This window comes from Rhinatrema bivittatum, chromosome 4, assembly GCF_901001135.1.
Source record: "Rhinatrema bivittatum chromosome 4, aRhiBiv1.1, whole genome shotgun sequence".
NCBI lineage: Eukaryota > Metazoa > Chordata > Amphibia > Gymnophiona > Rhinatrematidae > Rhinatrema > Rhinatrema bivittatum.
The window spans coordinates 52,546,272-52,572,911 of NC_042618.1; the positions used below are offsets into that span (position 1 = coordinate 52,546,272).

The 26,640-nt window shown below is 45.1% G+C and overlaps 1 protein-coding gene across 3 annotated transcripts in view; it reads right to left on the minus strand.

The window, feature by feature from the left end:
• The window catches only part of SYNE2 (spectrin repeat containing nuclear envelope protein 2), a 799,865-nt gene that overhangs the window by 202,434 nt on the left and 570,791 nt on the right, over positions 1-26,640 (minus strand). For all 3 annotated transcript variants that reach the window (XM_029598126.1, XM_029598125.1, XM_029598127.1), the window contains exons 74-77: positions 25,817-25,949; positions 24,418-24,555; positions 18,557-18,709; positions 12,700-12,909 (exon numbers count right to left, since the gene is read on the minus strand). In XM_029598126.1, coding sequence (XP_029453986.1) covers positions 12,700-12,909; positions 18,557-18,709; positions 24,418-24,555; positions 25,817-25,949 — 634 coding nt within the window. The remainder of the gene's footprint in view (positions 1-12,699; positions 12,910-18,556; positions 18,710-24,417; positions 24,556-25,816; positions 25,950-26,640) is intronic.

A 26,640-nucleotide genomic window follows, 5' to 3' on the forward strand; every position in this document is an offset into this window, starting at 1 on the left:
AACAACTTCGCCTCCCCTCCCATTTGCAACAAGGTCCTACAATAATCCTAATAGCAACACCACCAGTATGGTTGTTACCCAAACATCTGGCCTCTTAGAACTCCTTGACCTTTCCTAATGGCCTCCAATCCTGCCAACCTGCTGCACCAATCTGCTAAATACTGATAAACGTGTAGCCTGCCAGACAGCTTATGGAACCACCTGTTTCTATTAGGTATTCTGGTTATTATTGTATCAGCAGCCTGCCAGACATACCCAGCGGATAATTAATTCTATCATCGAAACCTGCCAGGCAGAGCTCCCATGTTTCCGTTACGGCTTCTGGTTAATTACTATACTTGCAGCCACTGTTCCTTCTAAGCTGTGTGCGGTCACACAGATCATAAACACTGTGTACATGGCAAAATATAGCTTGCACAATAAATTCTACTATTTTTTTGCACTAATATTGGCTCGTAGTACACAAATTTGAACTTGGCTTATAGAAAGTTGCACAAAAGAATATTTTTGTGCACTTAGCCCTTCAAAAATTAGAAGGAACATTACTTGCAGCCTACCAGACAGTGCCAGCTGCTACTTAATTCTTCTGCTATCTCTTCACTTTTTTTTGCTACTAAGGATCTTCTGTGTTTTTTTGAAGTCTGTTATCACCACCTTACCCTTCCATTCTGGGCATCCACCATCCTTTCCTTTGAAAAAAATATTTCCTGCTATTGCTCCTGAATCTATCTCCTCTATTACTTTTCAGGTACTTGAAGTTTTCATGACATCTCCTCTACCAGGCCTCTCCTTCTAGAGCAGTGCTTCTCAAACCAGTCCTCAGAGAACATCCTGCCAGCTTGGTTTTCAGGATATCCACAACGAATATGCATATCCTGAAAACCAGACTGGCTGGGTGCATCCTGAGATCTGAGTCAAGAACCCCCTGCTCCAGGGTACACATTTTTAGATCCTTATTTTTCATCTCACAGGGCTTCAGGTACAGACTCTGCACCATTTTAGTAGTCCTTCTCCATAAGATTTCCTCTGTCTATATCCTTGCTGAGATCCAGCCTCCAAACTGGACACAATACTCATGTCAAGGTCTCACCTATGACTTGTACAATGGCATAATCATTAGGGGAATGTAAAAAAAAAAAAAAAAGTCAATGCTAACTTATCACAAAACAAAACACCACATCATAAGGTTCTAGAAGAACACTAAAAGGTTTATGAAAAACAGCATTAAAATATTTTATGAGCTGAGGACATTTTTCATGGACATAAAATGGGAGACCTGTGCCCTAAATACTGAGGGACTGATTTAAACCTTTCCCATGGCGGATGAGTGGGTTTACAGGGAAAGGCTGTCTCAGTCTAATTCGTCTAATCAGCCATTTCTGATGAAGAAATGCCCAATGTGTTGTTGCACATTTGGACTAACAGTCCCTGAGTGCTTTTACCATAGAGAAAAAAAAAAGAAAGACAGGATTAGTATGAGTCATAGTTCTTGGAATCTTTTTTTTTTAATTCTTGTAAACCACTCCACTCCCCCTGTTTTTGCTCTCTTATCCTGGCACCTCTGAGAAGTTCTGGAGCGACATAAGAATGAACGGAAGAAATGAGACAAGCTAACAACTTGGCCTGAACAATCAGAAAGCAGAGTTGCTTACTTGCAACACGTATTCTCCTAGGATAGCAGAATATTAGTCCTCACATGTGGGTGACATCATCAGATCGAGCCCTGTCACGGAATACTTTTGTCAAAGTTTCTAGAACTTTGACTGGCACACTGAGCATGCCCAGCATGCCACTAACCCTGTGGCCACATGGGGTCCCCCCTTCAGTCTCGTTTGTAGCAAAAAGTATGAGTGAAAAATAAAATAAGAAAACGCTATTGAACCCAACTCCGCAGGATGGTGGGCGGGTTTAGTGAGGACTAGCATCCTGCTGTCCTGGGAGAACACCTGTTACAGGTAAGCAACTCTGCTTTCTCCCAGGACAAGCAAGATGGTAGTCCTCACATGTGGGTGAATAGCAAACTACAGGCTGACTCATAAGAAGCAGGCCAAGCAGCACACAACATGTGCAACAGGCACAACAACTGGGGTGCTGTTGGCAATAATGAGGCAGTCTGAAATTCACAGCGGGTCGAGGTAGGGATGAGTTGGGTTTTTACACTGGGAATATGCTCCGTAGGACAGACTGGCCAAAGACGGCGTCTTGTCTTCCAGCCTTGTCAAGACAGTAGTGGGCTGCGAAGGTATGGAGAGACCTCCACGTCGCAGCCCTGCAGATGTCGACAATCGGTACTGAACGATAGCAATACAATGCAATGCAGTCTGCTAACCAGTTGGAGAGAGTCTGCTTGCCCACCGCAGCTCCAAGCTTGTTTCTGTCAAAAGAAACAAAGAGTTGGGTGGACTTCCTGTGGACCGCAGTGTGTTCTAAGTAAAATGCAAGTGCACGCTTACAGTCCAAAGTGTGCAGAGCTCACTCACCCGATTGAGTGTGAGGCCTTGGAAAGAAAGTGGGCAAGACAATAGACTGGTTTAAGTGGAAACCTATTACCACCTTAGGAAGGAATTTAGGATAAGTGCGAAGAACCACCTGGTCATGGAGGAACCTTGTGCAGGGTGAGTAGGACACAAGGGCCTGTAACTCACTTACCCTGCGAGCAGATGTTATGGCTACCAGGAAAATGACTTTCCATGTAAGATATCAGAGTTTGCAGGAATGTAGGGGCTCAAAAGGAGAGCATATGAGCCGTGCAAGAACTACATTGAGGTCCCTTGCACGACCAGTGGTCATAGAGGAGGCTTAAGCTGTATCAAGCCTCTCATGAAGCGACCCACAAGGGGTTGAGCCATTATCGGGGCATCCCCTATTCCTTGATGGTACGCAGAGATGGCACTGAGGTGTAACCTTACGGAGGATATCTGAAGAGCAGATTCCGAGAGGTACTAGAGATAGTCTAAGAGTTTCGGTGTGGGGCAAGAAAAGGGATCAAAGCCCTTCTGTGTGCACCACAAGGTAAACCTCTTCCACTTAGAGTGGTAAGACTTCCGCATAGAAGGCTTTCGTGAAGCTATGAGGACTTGAGAGACGCTATTAGAAAGATTGATGGGTTGTAATATCAACCTTTCAACATCCAGGCCCGTCAGCAATAGGGTCTGGAGGTTCGGGTGGCGTAAATTGCCGTGATTCTGTTATTAGGTTGGGCGCCGTGCCCAGGCGAATGGGTTCATGGACAGATAGGTTGAGAAGTATGGGAAACCAGATTTGGCGTGGCCAATATGGGGCTATAAGTATCATTGAGCCTCGGTCCTGTTTTGGCTTCACGAGAGTCTTGCTGATTAGCGGAGTCGGAGGGTATGCATATAGCAGGCCTGTGTTCCAGGGGCGGGCGCATCCATGGTTGTTGCCCTTTGGTCCCTGGGTAAGGAGCAGAAGCATTCCACTTTGTGGTTCTGTTCGGACGCAAAGAGGTCGATGGTCGGATGACCACATCGGTGGAAGATTCTGCTCGCAACAGAGGGATCCAGAGACCACTTGTGGGGCTGGAAACTTCGGATGAGGTGGTCTGCTACTGCATTCTGCGTGCCTGCCAGATAAGTGGCTCGCAGTAGTATTGAGTGCGACAGGGCCCAGGCCCAAATCTGCGCCGCCTCTTGGCAGAGCAGGTAAGAGCCCATGCCCCACTGTTTGTTCGGGTACACATTGCAACTTGGTTGTCTGTTTGAATCAAGACTACCTTGATCAAGAGGCAGTCCATGAATGCATAAAGGATGTACCGCATCGCTCGAAGCTCTAGGAAGTTGATCTGATAAGTTGCTTCAGCTTTTGTCCAAATCCCTTGGGTTTGAAGGCCTTCGACATGGGTTCTCCAACCTAGGTTGGAGGCATCCGTGGTTAAGGTCACCTGAGGAGCTGGTTGCTTGAAGGGAAGACCTGTTTGTAAGTTGGCCTTGTGAGTCTACCAGGCAAGAGACAGATGTAGCTGGGTCGTTATGTGGACAAGGGATGAAAGCGGCTGAGTGGCTTGGTGCCACTGAGATTTTAGAATCCATTGTGTCATTCTCATGGCGAGGCGTGCCATTGGGGGTGACATGGACTGTTGACGCCATGTGTCCAAGTAATGTGAGCAATTGGCGAGCTGAGGCTGTTCATCGACTGTGAATAAAGCTGGCAAGGTTGGACAGCGTGGTTGCACGGTCATTGGGTAAGAACTCTTTGGCCACTTTGGTGTCTAGATCTGCTCCCATAAAGGAGAGATGGTGAGACGGTATCAATTGGGATTTCGAGTAGTTGATCAGAAATCCCAACGGTTGTAGAAGTTTTGTGGTAAGGTCGAGGGAGTCGAGGGCTCCTTGTCTGGACTGGCTATTTATGAGCAAGTCGTCGAGATATGGAAGGACATGAACGCCCTTGCGGTGCAGCTGTGCAGCCACGACTGCCAGGCACTTCATGAATTCTCGGGGCACTGAAGCCAGGCTGAATCGAAGTATCTTGTATTGATAGTACCCGTGACCCACTACAAATCACAGGTATTTGCGATGAGGAGGGAAGATGGCAATATGGGCATAAGCGTCCTGAAGGTCCAGAGAGCAGAGCCAGTACCCCTGCTGTAGGAGGGGAGCATGGTACCTAGGGATACCATTCTGAACTATTCCTTGTGAAGAAATGTATTCAGGGCATGGAGATCTAGAATAGGCCAGAGGCCGCCTGTCTTTTTTGGGATTAGAAAATAGCTGGACTAGAACCTTTCCCTTGCTGAGTCAAGGGAACCGGTTCTGCTGCCCTGGAAGACAGAAGGGTCGAGAGCTCTGACTCGATAAGTGCTGTGTGATCATCCCGGCTCTAAGCTAAACTGGGTAGGGAGTCTGGGGGTATAGCTGATAAATTTAGATTTATTTATTTATTTATTTCACATTTTTCTATACCGAGCTTCATGGTTGAATACCATATCAGATCGGTTTACATCGAACGAGGGATAGAAACTTGTAACAAAAAACGGAACAATAAGTTATAATCAGAAAGAGAGCAAGAAAGTTACATTGAACAAGGACTATAAACTTGGAGGCTTTACAGCTTGGAAGTAAATAGAGTAAAAAAGGCCCGAGCAGGGCAGTAACTTAAAACTCAAAAGTCATAATGAGCTCAGTTCGAGCAAGAAAGTTTAATTGCGGAGGTATTGGATAAGAGGCATCTCACGGAGAGGCATGGTTCCATGGCTCGTGAGTAGGATGGTAGATTATTGTGAGTCTGAAGGATCCGAGAAGGCTAATCGGAACAGCCAAGTCTTAAGTTTTTTTTAAAAAGTTAGTAGGCATGGTTCCAACCTGAGTTCTGTGGGAAGGCTATTCCAAATGTTTGGACCTGCTAGAGAAAAAGCTCGGACCCTGGTCGAAACTAGGCGAATGGTTTTGGTTGGAGGGGATTGTAACTCTCCTTTGTGGATTTCTCTAATTGGTCTGTTGGATGTATGGAGTTTGAGGGGAAATTCAAGGTCAAGATGAAAATAGTTATGGATGGACTTGTGTATCAGGGTGAGAGATTTGTGAAGGACTCTGTAGTAGACTGGTAACCAGTGAAGGTTTCGGAGAGTGGGTGTAATATGATCTCTTCGGTTGGTACTGGTTAAGATTCTGGCAGCGGCATTTTGTATCATTTGAAGAGGTTTGGTGGTTGAGCTGGGTAGGCCAGTAAGAAGAGCGCTGCAATAATCTATTTTTGAAAAAATTAGGGATTGCAGAACAGTTCTAAAGTCGTGGAGATATAGGAGAGGTTTGAGTCTTCTCAACACCTGTAGTCTGTGAAAACAATCTTTGGTAGTCGAATTGATCATAGTCTTTAGATTAAGGCGGTTGTCTAGAATTACTCCCAGATCTCTTACTTGAGTGTGGGTGAGTTGGAGACTGTGATGGGTTTGTGGAGGATGGATGTCTGGGTTGGAAGAGATAAATAGTAATTCAGTCTTAGCGGAGTTGAGAACCAAATTTAGATTATTGAGGAGATTGTTTATAGATTGAAGGTAAGTTTTCCAAAGTGAGAGAGCTTTAGTGATGGATTCTGTAATGGGAAGCAGAATCTGAACATCGTCAGCATAGATGTAATGGATGAGATTAAGACTTGTTAACAGATGACAAGGGGGAGGAGGTAAATATTGAAAAGGGTGGGAGAAAGGGAGGATCCTTGAGGTACGCCAAGAGAAGAATTTGTCAATGGCGATTCTTTGTTGTTGATCCTGACCCTGAAGCTTCTGTTATCAAGGAAGGACTTGAACCAGCTGTAGACTGAGCCTGTTATGCCAATGTCAGATAAACGGTCCAGGAGGATGGTGTGGTTGACCGTGTCGAAGGCTGCTGAAATGTCTAGAAGGATTAGAAGAAATGAGTGTCCTTTGTCCATTCCCATAATGATATGGTCTGTTAGTGAGATGAGCAGGGTTTCTGTATTGCGTGATTTGCGGAAACCATATTGGGAAGGGGAAAGAATATTGTGTTCTTCTAAGTAATCTGATAGCTGGGTATTGACTACTTTTTCTGTAATTTTGGCTAGGAATGGAAGATTAGAGATAGGACGGAAATTAGCAAGAATGCTAGGGTCTAAATTGTGTTTTTTCAAGAGGGGTTTAAGGGAAGCATTTTTTAGGCTATCTGGGTACAGACCTTTAGTTAGGCAGCAATTTATGATGTTAGTCAGAGGTCTTGAGATTGTGTCTGGGATGAGTAGCAATAATTTGGAGGGTATGTTATCTGTTGGGTGGCTGGATGGTTTCTGCCTCTTTAAAATGGTTTCGATTTCTTTAGTGGAAGTTAATTCGAAGTTGTCGAATTTAGTATCCTTGAGTATGTGGTTGGAAGAGCTTGAATCAGGAGGGTTGGTCTTAGTTGGAAGAAGTGCTATCGTATTTGAAATCTTCTGCTGAAAGAACAAGGCTAGCTCATTTGCCTTGGATTGAGCATGATCATCTGGTATTGATGGAGGAATTGGCTTTGTGATTTGTGATACATATGAAAATAATGCCTTTGCATCATATTGTAGGTCATGGATTTTATTAGCGTAGTATTGTTTTTTTGATTTTAGGATGGATGATCTGTAAAAATGTAAAGTTCCTTTGTATGATGATAGAGTAGACGGTGAAGGGGCTTTGCGCCATCTGTTTTCTTTGTGGCGTAGATCTTGTTTTATCCGTTTGAGTTCGCTGGTGAACCAAGGTTGGTTACCTTTTTTTGCTGGGTTGATTAATTTCGAGGTTGATGGGCAAAGATTGTTAGCTACCCTTTCCGTGATCTTATGCCAGGATAGCACAGCTGAATTGGGGTTGGATGTGTCTAGGTTTGTGAGTTCCTTGGTGAGCTGCTCACTGAGAATTTCTGAAGCGCAAGATTTCCTGAAGTGAATGGTGGAGAGGTGTTGATCAGTGGAAGATTGTATCTTGGTGGATAGGGTTGTAGTTATCAGGAAATGGTCTGACCAGGGAATGGGGGTACATGTAGGATCAATAGAGCAGAGGAAATTAGCATTGATGAAAATAAGATCCAATGTGTGTCCTGCTTTATGAGTTGGATTGTTGATAATCTGGGTGAATCCCATAGCGCTAAGGGCGGTGAGGAATGCTTCACAATTGGATGAGTGTGGAGAGGTATCAAAGTGTAAGTTAAAATCTCCCAAAATTATGGTAGGAAAATCTGTGTTGATGTGTTTCACGATGGTTTCTATAACGGGTGAGGAGTCTGCTTCTAGGATTCCTGGGGGTGCGTAGACTAGTAGAATTTGAAAGTGATTCGATTTAAAAAATCCAAGTTCAATTGCAGATTTTAACTTGATAGGATGAAGTGTTAGCCTGAATTCTTTCTTTGTGGCTAAGAGCAGGCCACCCCCTTTTTTATTGTGTCTGGGGATTGAGAAGAAATCGTATTTGTGAGTGGGAAGTTGGTTAATTAGAGCAATGTCTGAGTTTTTTAGCCAAGATTCTGTAATGGCACAGATATCAGGGTTACAGTCCAAGAGATAGTCGTTGAGGATATGCGTCTTTTTTGTCAGAGATTGTGCATTGACCAGTGTTACAGAGAGCATAGTTAGCCCTAGGAACTGTGTTAGAGGAGTGATCATGATTGGACTGAGAGATCTGGGATTTCTAATTGGTAGTTCTTGCACAGGTGACATGTTGTGAAGGAGACGGTGGTGTCTGATAGGGATGTATTGGTTTTGCATTCCTTCTGGGAGTAATTGAAATAGAAGCCCGGGAGAAAAATCTTAGAAGCTCAAGCTGGGAGTAGATGCTGTCTATAATGAGATGAATGAGAGTTAGTTTGGGAGAGAGGAGAGGCTGTAAGGATTATGAAGTATCAGCAGGAAGCGGAAATGTTGTTTATGAAAGTTAGCTTTTAGGTTTGAGCAACTGTGACAATGGACTTAGTGCGGTGGGTGGTTGTATTCTTTCTGCTAGTTCGGGTACCTGTTGGGTTTTTTGATGGTCGTGTGTTCCTGGATTCGTTGTCGAATTCCTGTCTCTGAATCTTCTGTGGTTACATAGGTGACGTGAGCCGTGGAGCCCTATGGAGTGCTGAGCGAGAAGGGTGCAGGGCTGCACTGGGGGCTGCACGAAGGGGCGCACAAAGGGGCGGGCCCCTTTGTCGCGCTCCTTCGGCGCGCGACGCCGTAGAGGGTAGAGAAGTTTAAAAGTCCCTCTGTGGCCTGATAGGCTGGTTCGAGCTAGTGGGCGGGACTTAGTGCCGTGAGTCAGGAGAGCTGGCTGCAGGATCGGCGATCAGGCTCGCCGGGGGGAAGGGAAATTCAAAGGCCTTACCCCGACGGGTCTGGGCGCCGATCGCGCAGGCCTCCCTTCTCTGCTCTGTCAGGATGGAAGCGGCAGCTGGGAGCTGAATGTGGCAGTCTGTTGCGGCGCCGGAGAGGGTAGAGAAGTTTAAAAGTCCCTCTGTGGCCTGATAGGCTGGTTTGAGCTAGTGGGCGGGACTTAGTGCCGTGAGTCAGGAGAGCTGGCTGCAGGATCGGCGATCAGGCTCGCCGGGGGGAAGGGAAATTCAAAGGCCTTACCCCGACGGGTCTGGGCGCCGATCGCGCAGGCCTCCCTTCTCTGCTCTGTCAGGATGGAAGCGGCAGCTGGGAGCTGAATGTGGCAGTCTGTCGCGGCGCCGGAGAGGGTAGAGAAGTTTAAAAGTCCCTCTGTGGCCTGATAGGCTGGTTCGAGCTAGTGGGCGGGACTTAGTGCCGTGAGTCAGGAGAGCTGGCTGCAGGATCGGCGATCAGGCTCGCCGGGGGGGAAGGGAAATTCAAAGGCCTTACCCCGACGGGTCTGGGCGCCGATCGCGCAGGCCTCCCTTCTCTGCTCTGTCAGGATGGAAGCGGCAGCTGGGAGCTGAATGTGGCAGTAACAGAGATGGTAACAGAGGGTTATTATGGAGAGTACCCATTGGTCCATTGTAATTTGGTGCTAATTGGTTACAAAGTGGCATAGGCAGCCTCCCACTGGTAAGTAGGGTCATGGGATCAGGGTGGGGTGGCTGCCGATCTCTGGAAAGAAGTCAAAATCCAATCGCAGGACCAGCTTGAGGGGCTGGTTGCACCCTAGGAGTTCTTTGACTTGCTTGTCCTCCGTGAGGGGCCCGAGCTGGACGAGCACAAGACGTAGGATAATACCTGCGTGGTCTATAGAATTGCTTCCGGGTGTCTCTTTATGTACCCCTGTGGGCTACAGAAGGTGCTTCTGAGGTGACAGTTGACAACTGATGCAGGGTCTCATGATGGTCTTTCAACTGGGCCACTGCGTCTTGAATTTTGTCCCCGAGCAGGTTTTCCCCTGTACATGGGAAATCAGCTGGTTTATCCTGCACCTTGGGATGTAGGTCTGAGGCTTTATTTATTTATTATTTATTTTACAGGTTTTATATACCGTCATTTGGCTTCATTATAAAGCCAATCCCAGCATCTAGCATTGATGCCTGCTGCTGAGACTCTAGATGCTGTTTCAAAAGAGTCATAAGCAGCTCTCACCTCGTGCTTACCTGCCTCCAATCCTTTCTGTAGGATGGAGGCTAAGGTCTCTTGATGTTGTTGAGGTAGGGTGTCTGTGAAATCCTAGACTTGTTTCCAGAGATTTCTGTTATATTGGGTCATGTATAATTGATACGCAGTTATTCATGCTATTAACATGGACCCTTGAAAGACTCTGCGCCCCAATGCATCCAAAGCCTTTTGTTCCTTACCAGGAGGAGCAGAAGAGTGTGGACGGGATCTTTTAGCCTTCTTTTGGGCTGATTCCACCACCACAGAATGGTGTGGCAATTGGCTTTTTTGAAATCCTGGGGCTTGCTGAACCAGGTACGTAGCAACAGTTTTCCTATTTACTGGTGGAACGGTACCCACATGATCCCACAGGTGGCGCAAAAGGTCCAGAAGAACTTCATGGACTGGTATTGCCATTACTTCCTTTGGAGCGACTATAAATTGTACGACATCCAATATTTTGTGACGAGCGTCCTCTGTCACTAATGGAAATGGGATAGTTTCAGACATTTTCCTGACAAAGCTGGCAAAGGGGAGGTCTTCTGGAGGAGACTGACGCCTTTCCTTCAGGGGTGAAGGTTCTGAGAGCAGATCCTCAGAAACATGAGAGGAATGGTCCGAGGATGCATCCTCCCATGGATCATAGGGAGGTTCTCCTTCTCCCGGTGGACTTCCTGAGGGAGGAAGAGTACCAAAGCAGAGAGGGCAAGAAAGCATTGATGGGTGACGAGGTGGCATCTATAGAGGCTGCCCCGGCATCGATGGCACAGAGGCGGATGAGGTATGCTTAGGCACCAATAGACCCGATGCCCCTGAAACGGGTTCCGGCATTGGGCCGGGAATCGCCTCCTCGTCCTCCGATGAATCCGGTATGGGGATCGGTACCTGCGGAAGTTTTGATGGCCGACTTGGTGGCAGCGTATCCGATGGCACGGGTTGAGTCGGCAGGGCACCAATGAGCATGTCTAGGCGCTCAAGGAGTGGTGCGAACATCGAGGGAACCGGTATGGGGGCCGGGGGTGACTGGAAGCCCCGAAGGGCATTCAGCACTGCCTGTTGGACTAGTTTGTCCAACTCCTCCGTGAAGGCTGGTGTGGATAACACTGCGCCTAGGGTAGGAGGCAGGATAGGAGTTACTGAAGCCTCCACAGGGATCTGTGGAGGCTCAGTACTCGGCACCGATGTTGGAGGGGAACGCCTCGGGGTCCTGGGTCAAGAGGAGGATGGGGACTCCTCTCCCCAGGCCCTCATCGCAGGCGGATCGATGGAAGTCAATGCCGCTGTGGTATCAGAGACGGCACTGGGCAGGGACCCACGTCTGTTCCGGTGATGTTTCCCTCGGTACTTGGTCCGGTCCTTCTCCGGCACCGAGAATGATGATGCTGATGCCTTAGAGGGGGTCGGTGACAGTCACCCGCTCCACGATGTTCCTGGCGCGGCGTCTCCGATGTCGATGGAACCACAGGGTTAGTGGCATGCTGGGCATGCTCAGTGTGCCAGTCAAAGTTCTAGAAACTTTGACAAAAGTATTCCGTGACAAGGCTCCATCTGATGATGTCACCCACATGTGAGGACTACCATCCTGCTTGTCCTGGGAGAATCGCGGTCACTTTTCTTCTCTCATTGCTTTTTTTTTTGCGAAAAAAAAAAAAGCACACACTGGGAAGACCATTTTAAGAAGCCATTTACATAGATAAATACCTAGTTATTCGGGTAAACTAACTGTCTGAAATTTGCTTAGCCCTTGCTCGGATAAGAGTATATGGGTGGGGATGAACGCCGAGCATACTTTTACGAGGGTAAGAAACTGGCATTCCGAGGGCATGTTTAGGTCGGAGGGAAGAAAACAATGCGCATGTACAGTCTACGCACATTTTCCAAGACTTGCCCCAAGGAACGCCTTACTAAACGCAACTAAAAGCACGCACTTTCAGCCATAGTAAGGGCGAGCAATTTTCACAGTCAATTTACCCTTTTAAATCAGTTTACATGCATAAATGGCTTTGAAAATTGTGCTCACTCTGCATACATAGAACCTGCTTATTGTATTGTAACAAAAAAAAAAAAAGAGTCACATGTTGTTCTTCTTATTGCCATCACTTTGCAAGATCACACAGTTATTAATTTGCAGTATACTGAGATGTACAAGAAGAAAAAATAGATGATCCTGTAGTTTCCTTCTGCTCCTTTCGGCTTTCAGCTCAGACAGAACAAGGGCTGGGATCCTGGCGTCATGAGCTTTCCATCACAACCAGCTGGACACTTTTTCTCTATTTTATATCCCTTCCCCCAACTCGCTTAGCCCAACCACAGTGACAGTCCTCAGCTGAGGACCACGCACCACAGCTCCGTCTGGAACCCCACAAATGTGGTTCCTAATTGCGACCACCGGGTATTGCCATTACACAATGGCTGGAATTCCCTCTCCTCCCAGGGACTATGAATGCTGCCTCCGTAGCATCCCCAGCCCATCTGGGGAGCAGAAGACTTGATGAAGAAATTAAACCTAAGAACATTTTATTTTTTTTTTACGATGCTATGATTTAGGGATTCTATGTCTAAGCAATTTTCCTATAGGTACAAAATGGAAAAATACTGCTTAGAGCAACAAGCCCTTAGTCTCACATGAGCTAGAACCTATGCAAAAGATGGAAAGAAACATACAAGAGTTGTGCAGTCGTACTTTACCTGATAATTACAGTTCTGCTCCAGCCCAGCTTTTATGGACTTGCTTCTAGATAAGGCAGTAGCATGAGTGAGTTTAAGCCATGCCTGTATGCTGTTAAAACAGTGGCCAGCTACTTCTGGGCTCCTACCAGCACAGCTTAGAGACTTCAACAGGACATCCTTTCGATCCATCATCTCTGCATGAAGCTTTCCTAGTTCAGAAGAGAGAGCCTGAAAGAAACAGAACAGTCTACTGAAAATGCTACTTGTTAAGCAAAGCCATGAAGTTAGCATGGGGCACATTTAAAACTAATCGGAGAAAGTTCTTTTTTACTCAACGCACAATTAAACTCTGGAATTTGTTGCCAGAGAATGTGGTTAGTGCAGTTAGTATAGCTGTGTTTAAAAAAGGATTGGATAAGTTCTTGGAGAAGTCCATTACCTGCTATTAAGTTCACTTACAGGCCTATCCAGTACCGAGCGGTAGGAAGAGCTGCGTTAGTGCCTACGGCACCCGCGGTTACCGCCCGCACAGTGCAGCTCACCTACCGCTCGATCCTGAAGCCTAATTATATGTAAATGTAAGCCGCGTCCGAAAAGCCTTAGGCCCGCGCAACCCAGGATACTGGATAGAGCGCCTATACAGGATCCTGGGTGCGCGGGCCTAAGGCTTCACGCCACGCTGGTATCTGTCATTTCAAATGTCATTTGAAATGACAGATACCAGGAAGCAACGGCGGTGACAGTGCAGAAACAACGGCGAAACAACTTGTCAGTGTCCCCCCTCCTCTCGGAGCAGGGCGCGAAAAGCCGCCTTGCTCCGGGAGGAGGAGGGACACTGACAGCGGCGAAGACAGCGGCGAAGCAACGGCGAAGCAACGGCGAAGACAGCGGCGAAACGACTTTTCAGTGTCCCCCCTCCTCTCGGAGCAGGGCGGAAAAGCCGCCTTGCTCCGGGAGGAGGGGGGACACTAGCAACGGTGAAGCTTTCCCCCAGCCCGGACGCCGGCAAAAAACTTACTTTTTTGCAGCCAGCCATGAGCAGAAACACGATCTGGCCTGCCTTAGCTCCTCCCGACAAGATGGCCGCCTGCACGGGGAAAGCGTGCAATTGGCCGCTGAAGACGTGACGTCACAACATCACGTCTTGAGCGGCCAATTGCACGCTTTCCCCGTGCAGGCGGCCATCTTGTCGGGAGGAGCTAAGGCAGGCCAGATCGTGTTCCTGCTCATGGATGGCTGCAAAAAAGTAAGTATTTTGCCGGCGTCCGGGCTGGGGGAAAGCTTCGCCGCTGTCATCTCTCCCCCCCCCTCCCGGTGCAAGGCTGCTTTTTGCGCCCTGCTCCGGGAGGGGGGGAGAAGAGATGACAGTGGCGAAGCAACTTACTTTTAGCTTTTAAGTTTTTTTTCGCTTATTTTTTGGATTCGCCGCTGTCATCTCTCCCCCCCCTCCCGGAGCAAGGCTGCTTTTCGCGCCCTGCTCCGGGAGGGGGGGAGAAGAGATGACAGTGGCGAAGCAACTTACTTTTAGCTTTTAAGTTTTTTTCGCTCATTTTTTGGATTCGCCGCTGTCATCTCTCCCCCCCCCCCCCCCCTCCCGGAGCAAGGCAGCTTTTCGCGCCCTGCTCCGGGAGGGGGGAGAAGAGACAAGCGGCGAAACAACTTACTTGCACGGGGGAAAGCGGTCTCAGTGGCAGCCCCAGTCCTCTCCCCTCCTCCCGAAGCCAAAAAAAAAAAGGCTTTTTTTTTTTTGGCTTCGGGAGGAGGGGAGAGGACTGGGGCTGCCACGGAGACCGGCACCCATGATCGCGGCCGGGGCAGGTGAGCGGGGGCTGGGGGAAAGCTTGCCACCTACCCTTACCCATGCCTTTACCACCTGGGTCAGGGTAGGCGGTAAGTTTGCAGGTTAAACGCGCGACAAAACGGCAGGGAAAGGTAGCGTTAGTCGGGGAGCGGGTTACGGGATGCTAGGGGAATAGCTAATTGGCTCGTTTGCATGCAATATCGAGCTAATTTGCTCGTTTGCATGCAATATACATGCCGCGGGCGGAAGGGGTTACCCGGGGAATTTAGGACGCGGTAGGAGTAGGTTAAAGGGGATTCGGGATCGCAGGAAGGGCTAACGCGGCCGGAACGTGAGTTAAAAGCGGCTTAGGAGCAGGGTAAACGCGGCCGCACTTTACAGGATAGGCCTGTTAGAGAATAGCCACTGCCATTAGCAATGGTTACATGGAATAGACTTAGTTTTTGGGTACTTGCCAGGTTCTTATGGCCTGGATTGGCCACTGTTGGAAACAGGATGCTGGGCTTGATGGACTCTTGGTCTGACCCAGTATGGCATTTTCTTATGTTCTTATAGCCAGATTTTATGTTCATCAGCATCGCCACATACCCAATAAATTCTGCATAAATTTAAAGATGGCATGGTGGCATTTCAGCCTGCAAAACTGGGGAGTGGGCTTGCTAACTAGCTTCAGATTTTTCAGACCAGGTTGATTCAGCCCTGGTTTAACCCCACCGCATGCTTGGACTTGTAGTCTCTCTCTTCTTAGGAAATGCAATAGGCAGATCAGAACTACAAATCCCTGTATGCGATGAGATAAAACCAGGACTGCATCAACCTGTCTGTTGCGTCTGTCGGTCCTAGACGGCTTCGACCCGTTTGCCTCACCGTGTTCACGGCTCCTCCCGCTTCCCTTGGGAAAATGGCTACCGCCGCGTCTGCAAGCCGCCCTCTCCGGTGTACCCGGAACGGCTATGGTGCTGCCTCCCGCCATGTTTCTACCAAGGGCCTACTAGGGTGCGCGTGCGACCCTCATCTTTATTCCAGCATTGGCACGAACCTCGGGGGCGTCCCCGTCAAGTGACGTCACGCCATCCGGGTATATAGCCTGTATTCAATTGCTAACTCACTGAGTTAGCAAAGACTCGGATTCGTCCTGTCTAAGCTACTCTGCCGCTTCCGTGCTGTCGCTGGAAGCTCTCTCTCTGCCCTTTGGGGTATTGACTAACTTGGGTACCCGCTCCTCGGGGGCCCTCTGCTTTATTTCAGGTGCCTTACAGGGATCAGGTACTCGCTCCTTGAGGGCCTGGCTCTCCCTGCCTCGGTGCCTGTACCATCTCCTTCAGCCTGGTGGAATCGCATACCTACAGCTACCATCTAGTGAGTAATCTAACGCTCAGTCTATCTCCTCCACAGCATTGCCTTGCTGGGAAACCTACACCGGAATTCCCCTATACCAACGGGGTGAGAAGGGTCCCCCCCCCCCCTCTGCCGAGGGTCCCGAGACTGCTACATCCAGACTACCTCACTACTGCCACCTCTGGTGGTAATCAAGCTGTACAGTAAAAGATCTTATTCTGTGTTTGTGCGTCCTGAGACTAGCCCAGTACTGTGGCGCCTCACGGGGCTCCTCCCCATGCGCGTGGTCATCTGCCACAGTACCCAAGAATCCACCCAAACACCGCTTAACCATAACACTGTCCTGAAAAAAAACAAAACTGAGCCAGTTAGCAAACCTAACAGAGATATATTACTATGAAGAGCAGTAAACTGCACAATCCAGAGGCATACATCCTCCACGCCACCATATACATCTCTTTTGAGAGAGAGTTAGAATTATGAGGTTTTCAGACAAATATCTTCAGATTATTCTGCTATTTATATTGCTCAGAAGGTTTGCTGAACTGAAGGTACAAAGATCCCCATCTCTTCTGGCTATTCAGTGAAGACAATCCTCTCTCTCTCATGGTTTCCAGAAATAATTTTTAAGGATCACATTTAAAATATGATCATTAGACTTGCCCAGTGTATTGTCCTACCCTCTCCTCTGTTATAGAATGTTTAATTTTGTTGACCAATCAAGGATGAGAAGAGAGGCGAGTCATCTAAGAGTGCTCTAGATCCGTAGCAGCCTCAGACCTAAGCAGGACTGACCAGGAAAAGAAAAATGATTTAAGACTAAATTGAAAAGTATCAAGAGAATACAAATACAAAATCCCTTGGGAGTAAGGAAAGATATTTCTCATTAAGCATGGTGCTTAAAAGGGAACTACTTGTGAGCTGCGTCCCTTACCTGATAGCCTATGAAATGCCCATTTAAATAAACATGAGACCCACAGGCTACAATAGCACACAAAATCAAATAAATAAAATAAAATAATTAAAAAAATATTTATATGTGCATGTTTAGCCCAATTTGACACAACACCCTGGGTTTTTTTTTTTATTTTAATGATATTTTGAGACAGATATTTAGTCTGCACAGAAGCATTGTAGATGTCCCAGTGTGACATCAGTTTTTGTGCCAAGACTATCTAAAATTGTTTCCTTAATTTTATTTAGGGTAACCAAATGTGGTTATGAACAGAGATATCCTACTGAAGAACCAACCAGTCAGTTACTCAAACTGAATTCTTTAACTAAAGTTCTAGTTTTTACTAAATTTAAGCCTGCTCCTGTTGCAATCATGCATAAATTGAGTTTTTATTCCTTTGTATCTTGTCTGAGAAGAGTGTTTTCTTCTGTTTGGTTGTGTCATTTTCTTTTCGTGTGTTTACTGGACTTGGATATATGCAAAAGATATGAGCATCTAAATGCCGTTTTTGCAGAATTGTGACTGGTAAAAAGTATGCAGTGTTTTGGATATGTATTTTCAACATTTGTTCAGAAACTATTTTGCATGTATGAATGCTTGAAAGTAAAATATCCAAAACAGCCCATATGTTAAAAAAAACCCATAGATAATATATGAACTGCACAAAATACAAGAGTCCTCCTTACATCAAGTTAGTAAAATCATACCATAATGATTCCATTTTCAATACTTTAGAAAATTCAAATATACATATACCTTTCCTACCCAGCAGTTTTCTCCTGCTCCTCTGCACTTCCAGTTCAACTGGAACCCATCTTGTCTGGGGATATGATACCATGAACCTCTATTCACAACTAGGGATGTACTGTTTGAAACAAAATAGGAAATGTACATGACATTTCCTCTTTAGTTTCATTTTCTTTTCAAAACAAAACCAAAGAAAATTTTGTTTGTTTCTTATTTTTGAAACCGCTGCCACCATATTAAAAAAAAAAAAAAAAGGCACCTAATCCAGGACCTTCCTTCTACCCATCAAGCTTCCTTAAATAAAAGGCCCCTTCCAGCTGCCCTTCAAACCAGCTCTTATCCCATCGGCAGATCTTCCAGGGGCAAAAACTTTAGTTGCTCCTACCCTGCAGCTCTGGGTTTTTCAAAATAACCAGTCTGTTATATAACACAATGGCATCAATGCCGGTCTTTGGGATGACAGGAGGACATTTTGAAAACCTGGAACTGTGGGGCAGGAGCAAGTGGATATCATTCCTGTCCCTGGAAGACGAGTCAGTGGTCAAGGGCTATGTTGGAGAGATAGATGGAAGTTGAAGGGGGCCTTTTATTTTCACAGTCTGGTGACGGGAGGAAGAGAAGAGTTTTGTTTTTATGGTTTTGTTTTGTATAAACGAAACAAATGGAATGAAAAAATTAAGCAAAAATCAATTGAAAACTTTTTCAAGTGCATGGCTTACACCACCTGGCCTTCCTTCCCCCTTTCTCTTCACTTATAACCCCCTGTCTTGTTTAGCTTGGTCATTGCAGTTTCAGTCTTCAACACGGAGCAACAGACTGAAGCTCCTTCTGGAACCTAGCAGACACGCACTTAGCCAGTATGCGCCAATGTTGTGCGATCTGAGATTCTCTCCTCTCAGGGACTGTGAAAGTTGCCTTCACAGCTTCATCAGCCCTGAGAGGCCCAAGGATCACAAACTAGGCTTAGAAATAAAAATGTTGTTCTCCATTAGTAATCCATCAAGGCATCACAATGACATCATTGATTTAGTTACCTCTTGGTCCGCCAACTGGGTCACAGCATCCTCGTTGGACAGTACATTAGTGTTAAACATCTCCTCCAAGTTGTATAAGCACTGGATAATCGCCCCAAACAACTCAAACAACTTTCCCTCCAAATTTGAGGAACTTTCCATTGTTGAACTTTTCTAAAAGAAAGAAAATAAGAAATTTAAGCATATCCATGAAATGCAGAACCACACAACTCTTGTTAAGATTGGAAAATACAGTGTCTTAACTCATTTCCAGTGCTGTAATATACAGTAGTACTTCCTGCATTTCTGAAACACTATGGACCACTAAACTTTTAGGCAAACAGATGCAATGCTTCAAACCACTAGAAATGTCCTACTTGTCTTTGATTTTGAACATAGCTCTGGCAAGCATATTCACAGTTACATAGTAGTTGATGGCAAAAAAAGGCCAAATACTTCCACCAATGCCTGTCACCGTCTGGCTCTTCATTCCTCCTTTATTTCTATTGAGACGAGGAAAACTACTCTTGGTGGGTCCTCTTGTCAGCTCCAATAAGTCTGGCATATCTTATCTCATATCTTTCTGAAAAGAGAAAGGTCCCTACACTTTGTTAATGGGTACAATATGTGTTGCTAGAATGAGAGAGAGTCTTCTCTCAAGACCAGTAGTGAGTAAACTTTTTTCAATCAGGTGCACATCACTGGCTCTTGGCTGCCCCAAGGATCAAGAAGGGGAGGCCCTTGAAAGCTCCTTGAGTGGGGGCAGAGGCAGGAAACAGGGGTGGGGTGACGAGTGAGAGGGTCCCCTCTTGGAGCACTTATGTAGATACAGTTCTCTCCCACTCCCCTCTCCCACCTTCCTCTCCCTACCACTCAAGCTCTCTCTCTCTCCCCCTCCCACTTCTCCCACTCACTCTCTTCCTCCCTCCTCTCCCATGCCAAGTTTACAGTCCTGCCATTTAGTGACCTCAAGGATCATCTCTATTTCCTTCTACTCCAGAATCTGTTTTTTCTGTTTCTTGGTCTGGAATGTGTGCATCAACTAACCAGTCTGCAGCTTAGTTCGGAGAGCACACTACCACTCGTTTGAGCACGCTCATTGATCTGCTCCGTTACCAATTTAAAATTTCTCAAACCTCCAACATATGACGATGGGAAAAAGAAAAAATTTGAAACCTAGCAACCATTACTGGATCGGAGCTCACCAAGGGGCGAGCATGCATACTCTGAACCCAGTCCAAATGGAAGCTGCGCATCTTGCCTTCCCAGCATCCTATTTGCTGGTTTTACCCAGTGTTCTCTGCATTTACCACAACTTCCAGGTGGGGATGGATGGCGAGTCAGTGCAAGTCCCCAGCCCTGTCTTAGTCCCCAGCATCTCACTCCAGACAGGGGCACCCCGTCTCATTCCTCAAACCAGGCTGTGCACTGACTGGAAGCGCCACCTGTCAATCATGGTGAAGAAAGCAGGGAGGGAGCCAAAAAAGAGAACAAACAGGAAGCCAAGGAACTTCCCTGTTATGCGATACTGGTCACCTCAGTGGGCAGGGCTGAAGCTCGGAGATGTCATTAGAAGACCTGCCTATCATTGGTTTGCATGTATTGTTCCAGGAGAAGGGTGCAGAACAGGCTGTGAATAGGAGACTTTTTTCATACTGGGGCAGTGGGCCAGATCCAATGGCAAATGTGTGGGAAGTAGGTGGGCTGGAAGGATGGGGAAAGGTTGGCCAGGTCTGGACCGTGGACCATATTTGTCCACCCCCGCTTTAGACTAATGCTTTGCACTTGTTGGACTCAGTCCACTTATGAACATGTTCTTCTTTATAACGCTTTTCCTACACTGATCTGAACCTGGTAAGGTGATCTTTCCTGGTCTGGACGTCTGAGCTGGTGATTTTACCTCCTGGATACTGAGAAACAAAAGTGGAGTGGGGAAACAGTTCCCATGTGGTTGATGCTGGATCTAGAGGACTAGCTCTGGTTAATAAGAGACATTCAGCCTATGAGCATTTTCCTGTACATTGTCTATCCTTGTCCATCATGGTGCCTTGTCTGTAAATAAATTTCTATGTGATGCCTCTCTGTGTGGCATGCTGATATGGCACCTATGTTCTCCTGTCTTGTTTGTATGTATCCTTTGGTCCAATTTTTCCAGACTGCCTACTCTCTCCTTCTGTCCCTTTTTTATTGCGCTTGTGTGCATGCTAAGGCATTCTTTTCTTTCTTTGCTTTATGCATGGATTCTCTATTGTCTGAAACAGAAAGGCATGTGATAATTCTATGCTCTCTGAGTTGTGTCTGCTATAATGCTGGTCTTTGTCTTTTTTGGTTACACTGTTTTCACTCTTCAATTCATCCTGCCTTTGTATTCTTTGTTCATTTTTCTTAGTTTAGCTGCCATTCCACTACATTTCTCTTTTTTTCTCCCAACTTCACGCAGCATAAGGCAGCCTCTCCAAAGAGCCAGCTTCCTGCAGTCCCGGCATGCCTCCGGTGGGTGAATGCTCTAGAAGTGAGAAGATTCTGCTTATTGGAAATGTAGTTGTAGGTTTATCTGCTGCCTTCTCTCCTGTTTTGTACCTGTTGCTTTCTACGTTGTCTGTGGGGCATCCTGACTGATTGTCCTTTTTCTCATTTTCTCATTTTCAGTTTTACCTACTCATAAGAACATAAGCTGCTTCATAAGCTGCTTCACCCCCTGAAAGCTCCTCCCCTGCCCATCTCACTCTGGGAAGCAGAAAACATGTTCAACACAAATTTTGAGTACAAAAACCGCTCATGTTTTTGTTATATTTTGTGTCCTTTGTGGTTTTTCCTAGGCTTAGTAGTGTGCATGCATGAATGATGGGTCTTGCTGCAGGCATGTGAGTACATGTACAGGTTAATTTACTTGTGAGAGTAACTGTAAGAAAGGGATATGAATCAGGGAATTTAGGAGTGAGGAAGTAAAGAAGGAATGTGAGTACAGTATTGTTGAGGTAATTTCTACAGTCTAGCAAAGACCAGAACCACAATGGCAGTGGCTCTGTGCCATCCGGCAATGCCATGGGGACACATAAGTGCTGAAGGTTAGGGCAACAGTCTCACTAGTTTTGGAAGCTGTTTAGATTATAACACAGTTGTATCATAAGATATGGGAGGACCTGGGTGTTAGACTAAGCATGGGAACTTGTATGCTCATCTGCCCAGGATGGTAGAGACCCAAACATGATGACAAAAACTGACTTGGATAACGAGCTATATCCTACAAGCAATGAAGCTTCTATGGCAGGTGGCATATATCCTTAACTGAAAACAGCAGAGTAGATGGACCAACTAGCATAATCTGCTAACATTTCATTTGTGCTGTGAAGGTTATGGGCCTGTTTCTTTAAAAGCAGTCAGAATGGTTCTATGTTCACACTTTTGTAAATTTATTTACATGAAGGTTTTCATATGGGTAGAAGGGGGAGGGGGAGTTGAGGGGAAAAAAATATATATACACATATACATATTGTATATATGATTACCAGAATTTGTTTTAATGTTTTTGATATATTAGTTATGTATATTTTTATGAGATACAATGCAATTCAACTAGTCTACTGGTATGTCCTTCAAATATTTCTTCTTACATATAGCCATGCTTTACTTACTTTACTTACTTTAAGTGTGGGTCCTACATAAATAATATAAAAAATAACAAAATAATAAAAAATAACAAAACTACATAAATACATATTATTATGAAATAAGTAAGTAAAGCGTGGCTATACGTAAGAAGAAATATTTGAAGGACATACCAGTAGACTAGTCAAATTGTGTTGTGTTACTATCAACAGTCTCTGGAATACATATTTGTATAAGGGCAGATTTTGTTATTTTTATGAGATGACACAAATTTCAAATTTAGAAAAATAAAGATTCTAAAATAGAACCAGATAAAGTAAAAAAAAAAAAAGGATGATGACATGGGCCAACTCCCTAAATACTCCATGAGGAAAACAATATAAAAAATATATTTTTCCCTCCCATAGAAACTAATGGCAGCTATGCAAGAAAAAGAGAGACTGGTCAGACTTATTTTTTTTCTGAGCTGAAGTAGATATTTTGGGTCAAGACCCCGAGAAGGCAAACAAAGTAAAGTTGCTTGTAACAGGTGTTCTCCATAGAAAGCAGGAAATTCAGCTACACTAGTGAGTGATGTCATCCTATGGCGTCATTGTGAAAACGTGCTCTCAGAATTCAGAAAGACCTAGAAGTCTTTCTGAGCATGCCCAGGTGTTCCTGTGTAGCCTCTGTCCCAGGAGCTCCCTCAGTCTCTAACAAGCTAAGCTTTAACTTTGGGGAGGAGGGTGGTGTTTTGTAGCTGAGTTGTCTTGCTGTCTACAGAGAACATCTGTTACAGGTAATCGACGCTGCTTTTTCTGTGGACTAGTAAGCCCAATGTCAGCCTCACAAGTGGAGACTTCCAAACTAAAAGCTGCAACAGGATATCTTTTTCTGAAATGGCATTAATGGATTGTAACCTGGATAAAAAGATTGGAGAGACAGTTGAAGCAACTTAGTTGAATAAGCTTTTAAGTGCCGCTAGCTAAAATTGCTATCTTGCCTGGAGATGACATCTAAGCAGTAATGCTTAGTAATGGTATAAATTGTGGACAAGTAGCTGCTTTGCAGATTTCTTCAACAGAAGCTTGAAGAAAGATATGCTAATGAAATTGTGGTAGCTCGAACTTGGTGTGCCTTTACTCTGCTGTGAAGATGGAGACCTGCTTTAGCACAACAAAAGGAAATGCAATCAGAATTCCATGTGGAAACAGTATGCTTGGTGCTAGGAAGGAGATCAAGCAGGAACATTAAAGATAGATACTGAAAAAGATGAAGTCTTCTGGATACAGTTAACAAGGATGGAGCCAGAATATGAGAACCAAGAGGTAGGACCAAGCTCTGGCAATGAACTGAGGGAAAAGCCTAAGTATAAATACATTTCTATGCAGGAAACAAGATGATCACTGGGAAGGGAGCTGATAGAGCTGAGAGGACTGAATAGATAATCCAAGCAACTTACAGCATCACCTGCAGGCTGGAGGTGAAGTTGGCAACAAATCCTCATAATGAGGAGCCATCCTTCCATAAGCTGCACAGTTCAACATTATGTGAAGATCCTAGGTAGTACAAGCAATCATCATGGGGATCCATTTTAAAGTTACATTTTTGCATTTTTTAAAACAGTGGTCCCCAACCCCGTCCTGGGGGCCCATCAGCCAGTCGAGTTTTCAGGATATCCACAATGAACATGCATGAGAGAAAATTTGCATGTTATGGGCTGTGGTCCCCAACCCAGGACAGGGTTGGGGACCACTGTTTTAAAAGGTCATTTGGCAGACATATCAGATTTTTGAGAAAAATAATGTACAGATGAAAAGAATGACCCAAAAAAAAGTATCTAAGTTGAGAAAAAGCAAACATGTCCTTTCACTTCAGTGGAACAGAAGAGCCTGAGGGAGCTGGCAGGGTGATAGTTACACTGAAACATCCATGCATGGTCAGAAAGATCTTTTGAACTCTGAGAAAGTAGTTTCCACAATGGAATGTCAGATGACATTACCCACTGTTTTATCCCTGGAAATGGCTTTGAAAATCACCCTCACAGTGACGGATCATTAGGGGTAACTGTTGCACAATGCCTGGGACTCGTCTGGGCCAAACCCTTACCCCTTGAGGCTGTGAATGTTGCCTGCACACCAGCTGTCCCAAGGAGCAGGCGCAGGATCTGGGAATCAAACCCTAATCTCTTGCAGGGCAGCACAGAGCACTGCAACTTGACCAGTGCGCTGGTTCAACCGTTGCTTAAGGACAAAATAGAGGCCTTAACACCTGCAAAAGTACAGATCATCTACCTGAGTCTGAGTGACATTTGCTTCTTGACTCAGGTCTTCAAGCTGAATGTTGTAACATTTCACCTCATCAGCGGTTGGATACTTGACACCATATACAGGAATTCTTGGCAGAGTACTAATATTTGCTGCTGTTGTGACCTGATATTTGGGAAAGAGCATGAAAATTAAAAGAAACTGTTCAAATGGGGAAGTTGTACATATTGCTGCATCAAACCATTCAGAAAATAATTATGAAAGAGTATCTTATCATTGGTAGTCAGGGACTTCAGACTGTAGAAAGATATCTTTTTAACAGTTTAAAATTTGTGACACCAAACAAAGGTACTATAAAGCCTTTTTTTTTTTTTTTTTTTTTTAAATAATGGCAGATCTCTGTCCATTATACTGACAGGAAACCACATCTAAAATCCATGCCTGCTCTCCAGCTTTATTTATTTATTTATTTATTTATTTAACGGTTTTATATACCGACATTCATCAATGATATCACATCGGTTCACAGCGAAACAAGAAACTAGTGCCTGTGGCGGCGCTTTTATCCATGTGATAGCACTCAAAGTTTGTTTCTTTCTAATGGAAGGTAGTGCTGCCTTTCAGGCATGGGGCAGATAGCTAAAACCATCTATTGCAGGGTCAATAATTCTGCTGATACTAATCCTAGCAGTAAAAATAAAACAAAACAAAAAACATGACTATACTCTTCAGAGAATCAACAAAGTTACCCAAGCAGAGTCCTGCTGAGGGACTCAGGACTTCCACCAGCTTCCTGTACACCATAGCTGGAGGACATCCAGTCCTCAAGGGCCACAGGCAGTTTGGGTTTTCAGAATATCCCTAATGACTATGCACAAGATAGATTTGCATACTATTGAGACAGTGTGCATGCAAATCACTCTCATGCATATGCATTAAGGACAGCCAGAAAATATTACTGGAGAGCAACTCTCGAGAAATGGAGGTTCCTCCGCCCTGCTGTACACCGCCTGACCCTTGAGAAGTGCAGATACTTACAAGCAAAAATCAATGGTATTTTCCCATGGACATTCCCTAGCATGCCTGTCATGTCCACACACCTGTACTCTAATTACCTTCTCTATCTCTTGGCTCAGCTCTTGAACCAGACAGAGCCAAGGAGAGGGATTAATAGGATTAAAAAATAGTCATGCTTCTCATCCGCTAGTATCAAACAAACCAAACATCATTTGAAAGAGGACCTCTGTTTTAAGTTATAATGTAAATTAAGAATTCTAGTAAACTGAACATTTACCCCAATTTGTCATTAGACTGAACTGAAAAAGCAATATTTCTGCAGAATACCTTTTTGAGGCGTGGATACAAATGTTTTGGGTTGGTTCTAAGAGATAAATATTTTTGCACATGAAGGCATGCAAAACCTAACCTGAAGTTCGGCGTGCTGATGTGGAGGTATCTTCATCTTATAAGATAGTTCTGTTTGTAAATATTGCCATTTATAGTCTTTTGATGTTGAAGGTTGGACAGCGAGCTCTTTTTCTGGGACAGTCACCTCAGATCTGTGTTGAAGTGTATCATTAATAAAAAAGGATTAAATTACATTACAGAAGAACAAAAAACCCAACAGTACAGTGGCACTGCGACTGTAAAATTCTATGCAGGGGCAACATGGCAAATCTCCAGACACCGAAAACCTTTCTTGAAGTTGGACTGGCTGCCAATCTATTTCTATAGAAGAAGGCAAAACCAGTTTTTGTAAACCACTCTTCCTTTGCACGAATGATCACTGGGCAACAATTTCTTTTAATGCACATCAATTTAAACTAAATGTTCACTGTCTGCTCTGCCCTCTAATTACAGACATAGTCAGAAAATAATTCACATTTTTAAATTTTAAGGGAAGCTTATATAATTCTTACATTTTAAGGGCAAGCGTCGGTAAAACAACACACACAATAAACAGTTTAACATTTGTGATAATATTGCATTTCCTCTGGAATACATGAAGAAATCTGAAATTGGTGGGCATGTTCAGTCTTAACAACTATGCTACCAAAATGGCATTATGGAAATAAGTAAATGCAGATATACATGAAAATATCCCTTTACAAATTATCCCTGCTTCTGTCCTGCACTTAATTATCAATCGGAGGGAATGCTGTTCTTCCTTTAGATAAAAGTTCTTGAGGAAGGATTCTGGCAATATTATCTGGCTAGCACCAGGCACCCTGGACACTCAAAAAATAAAGC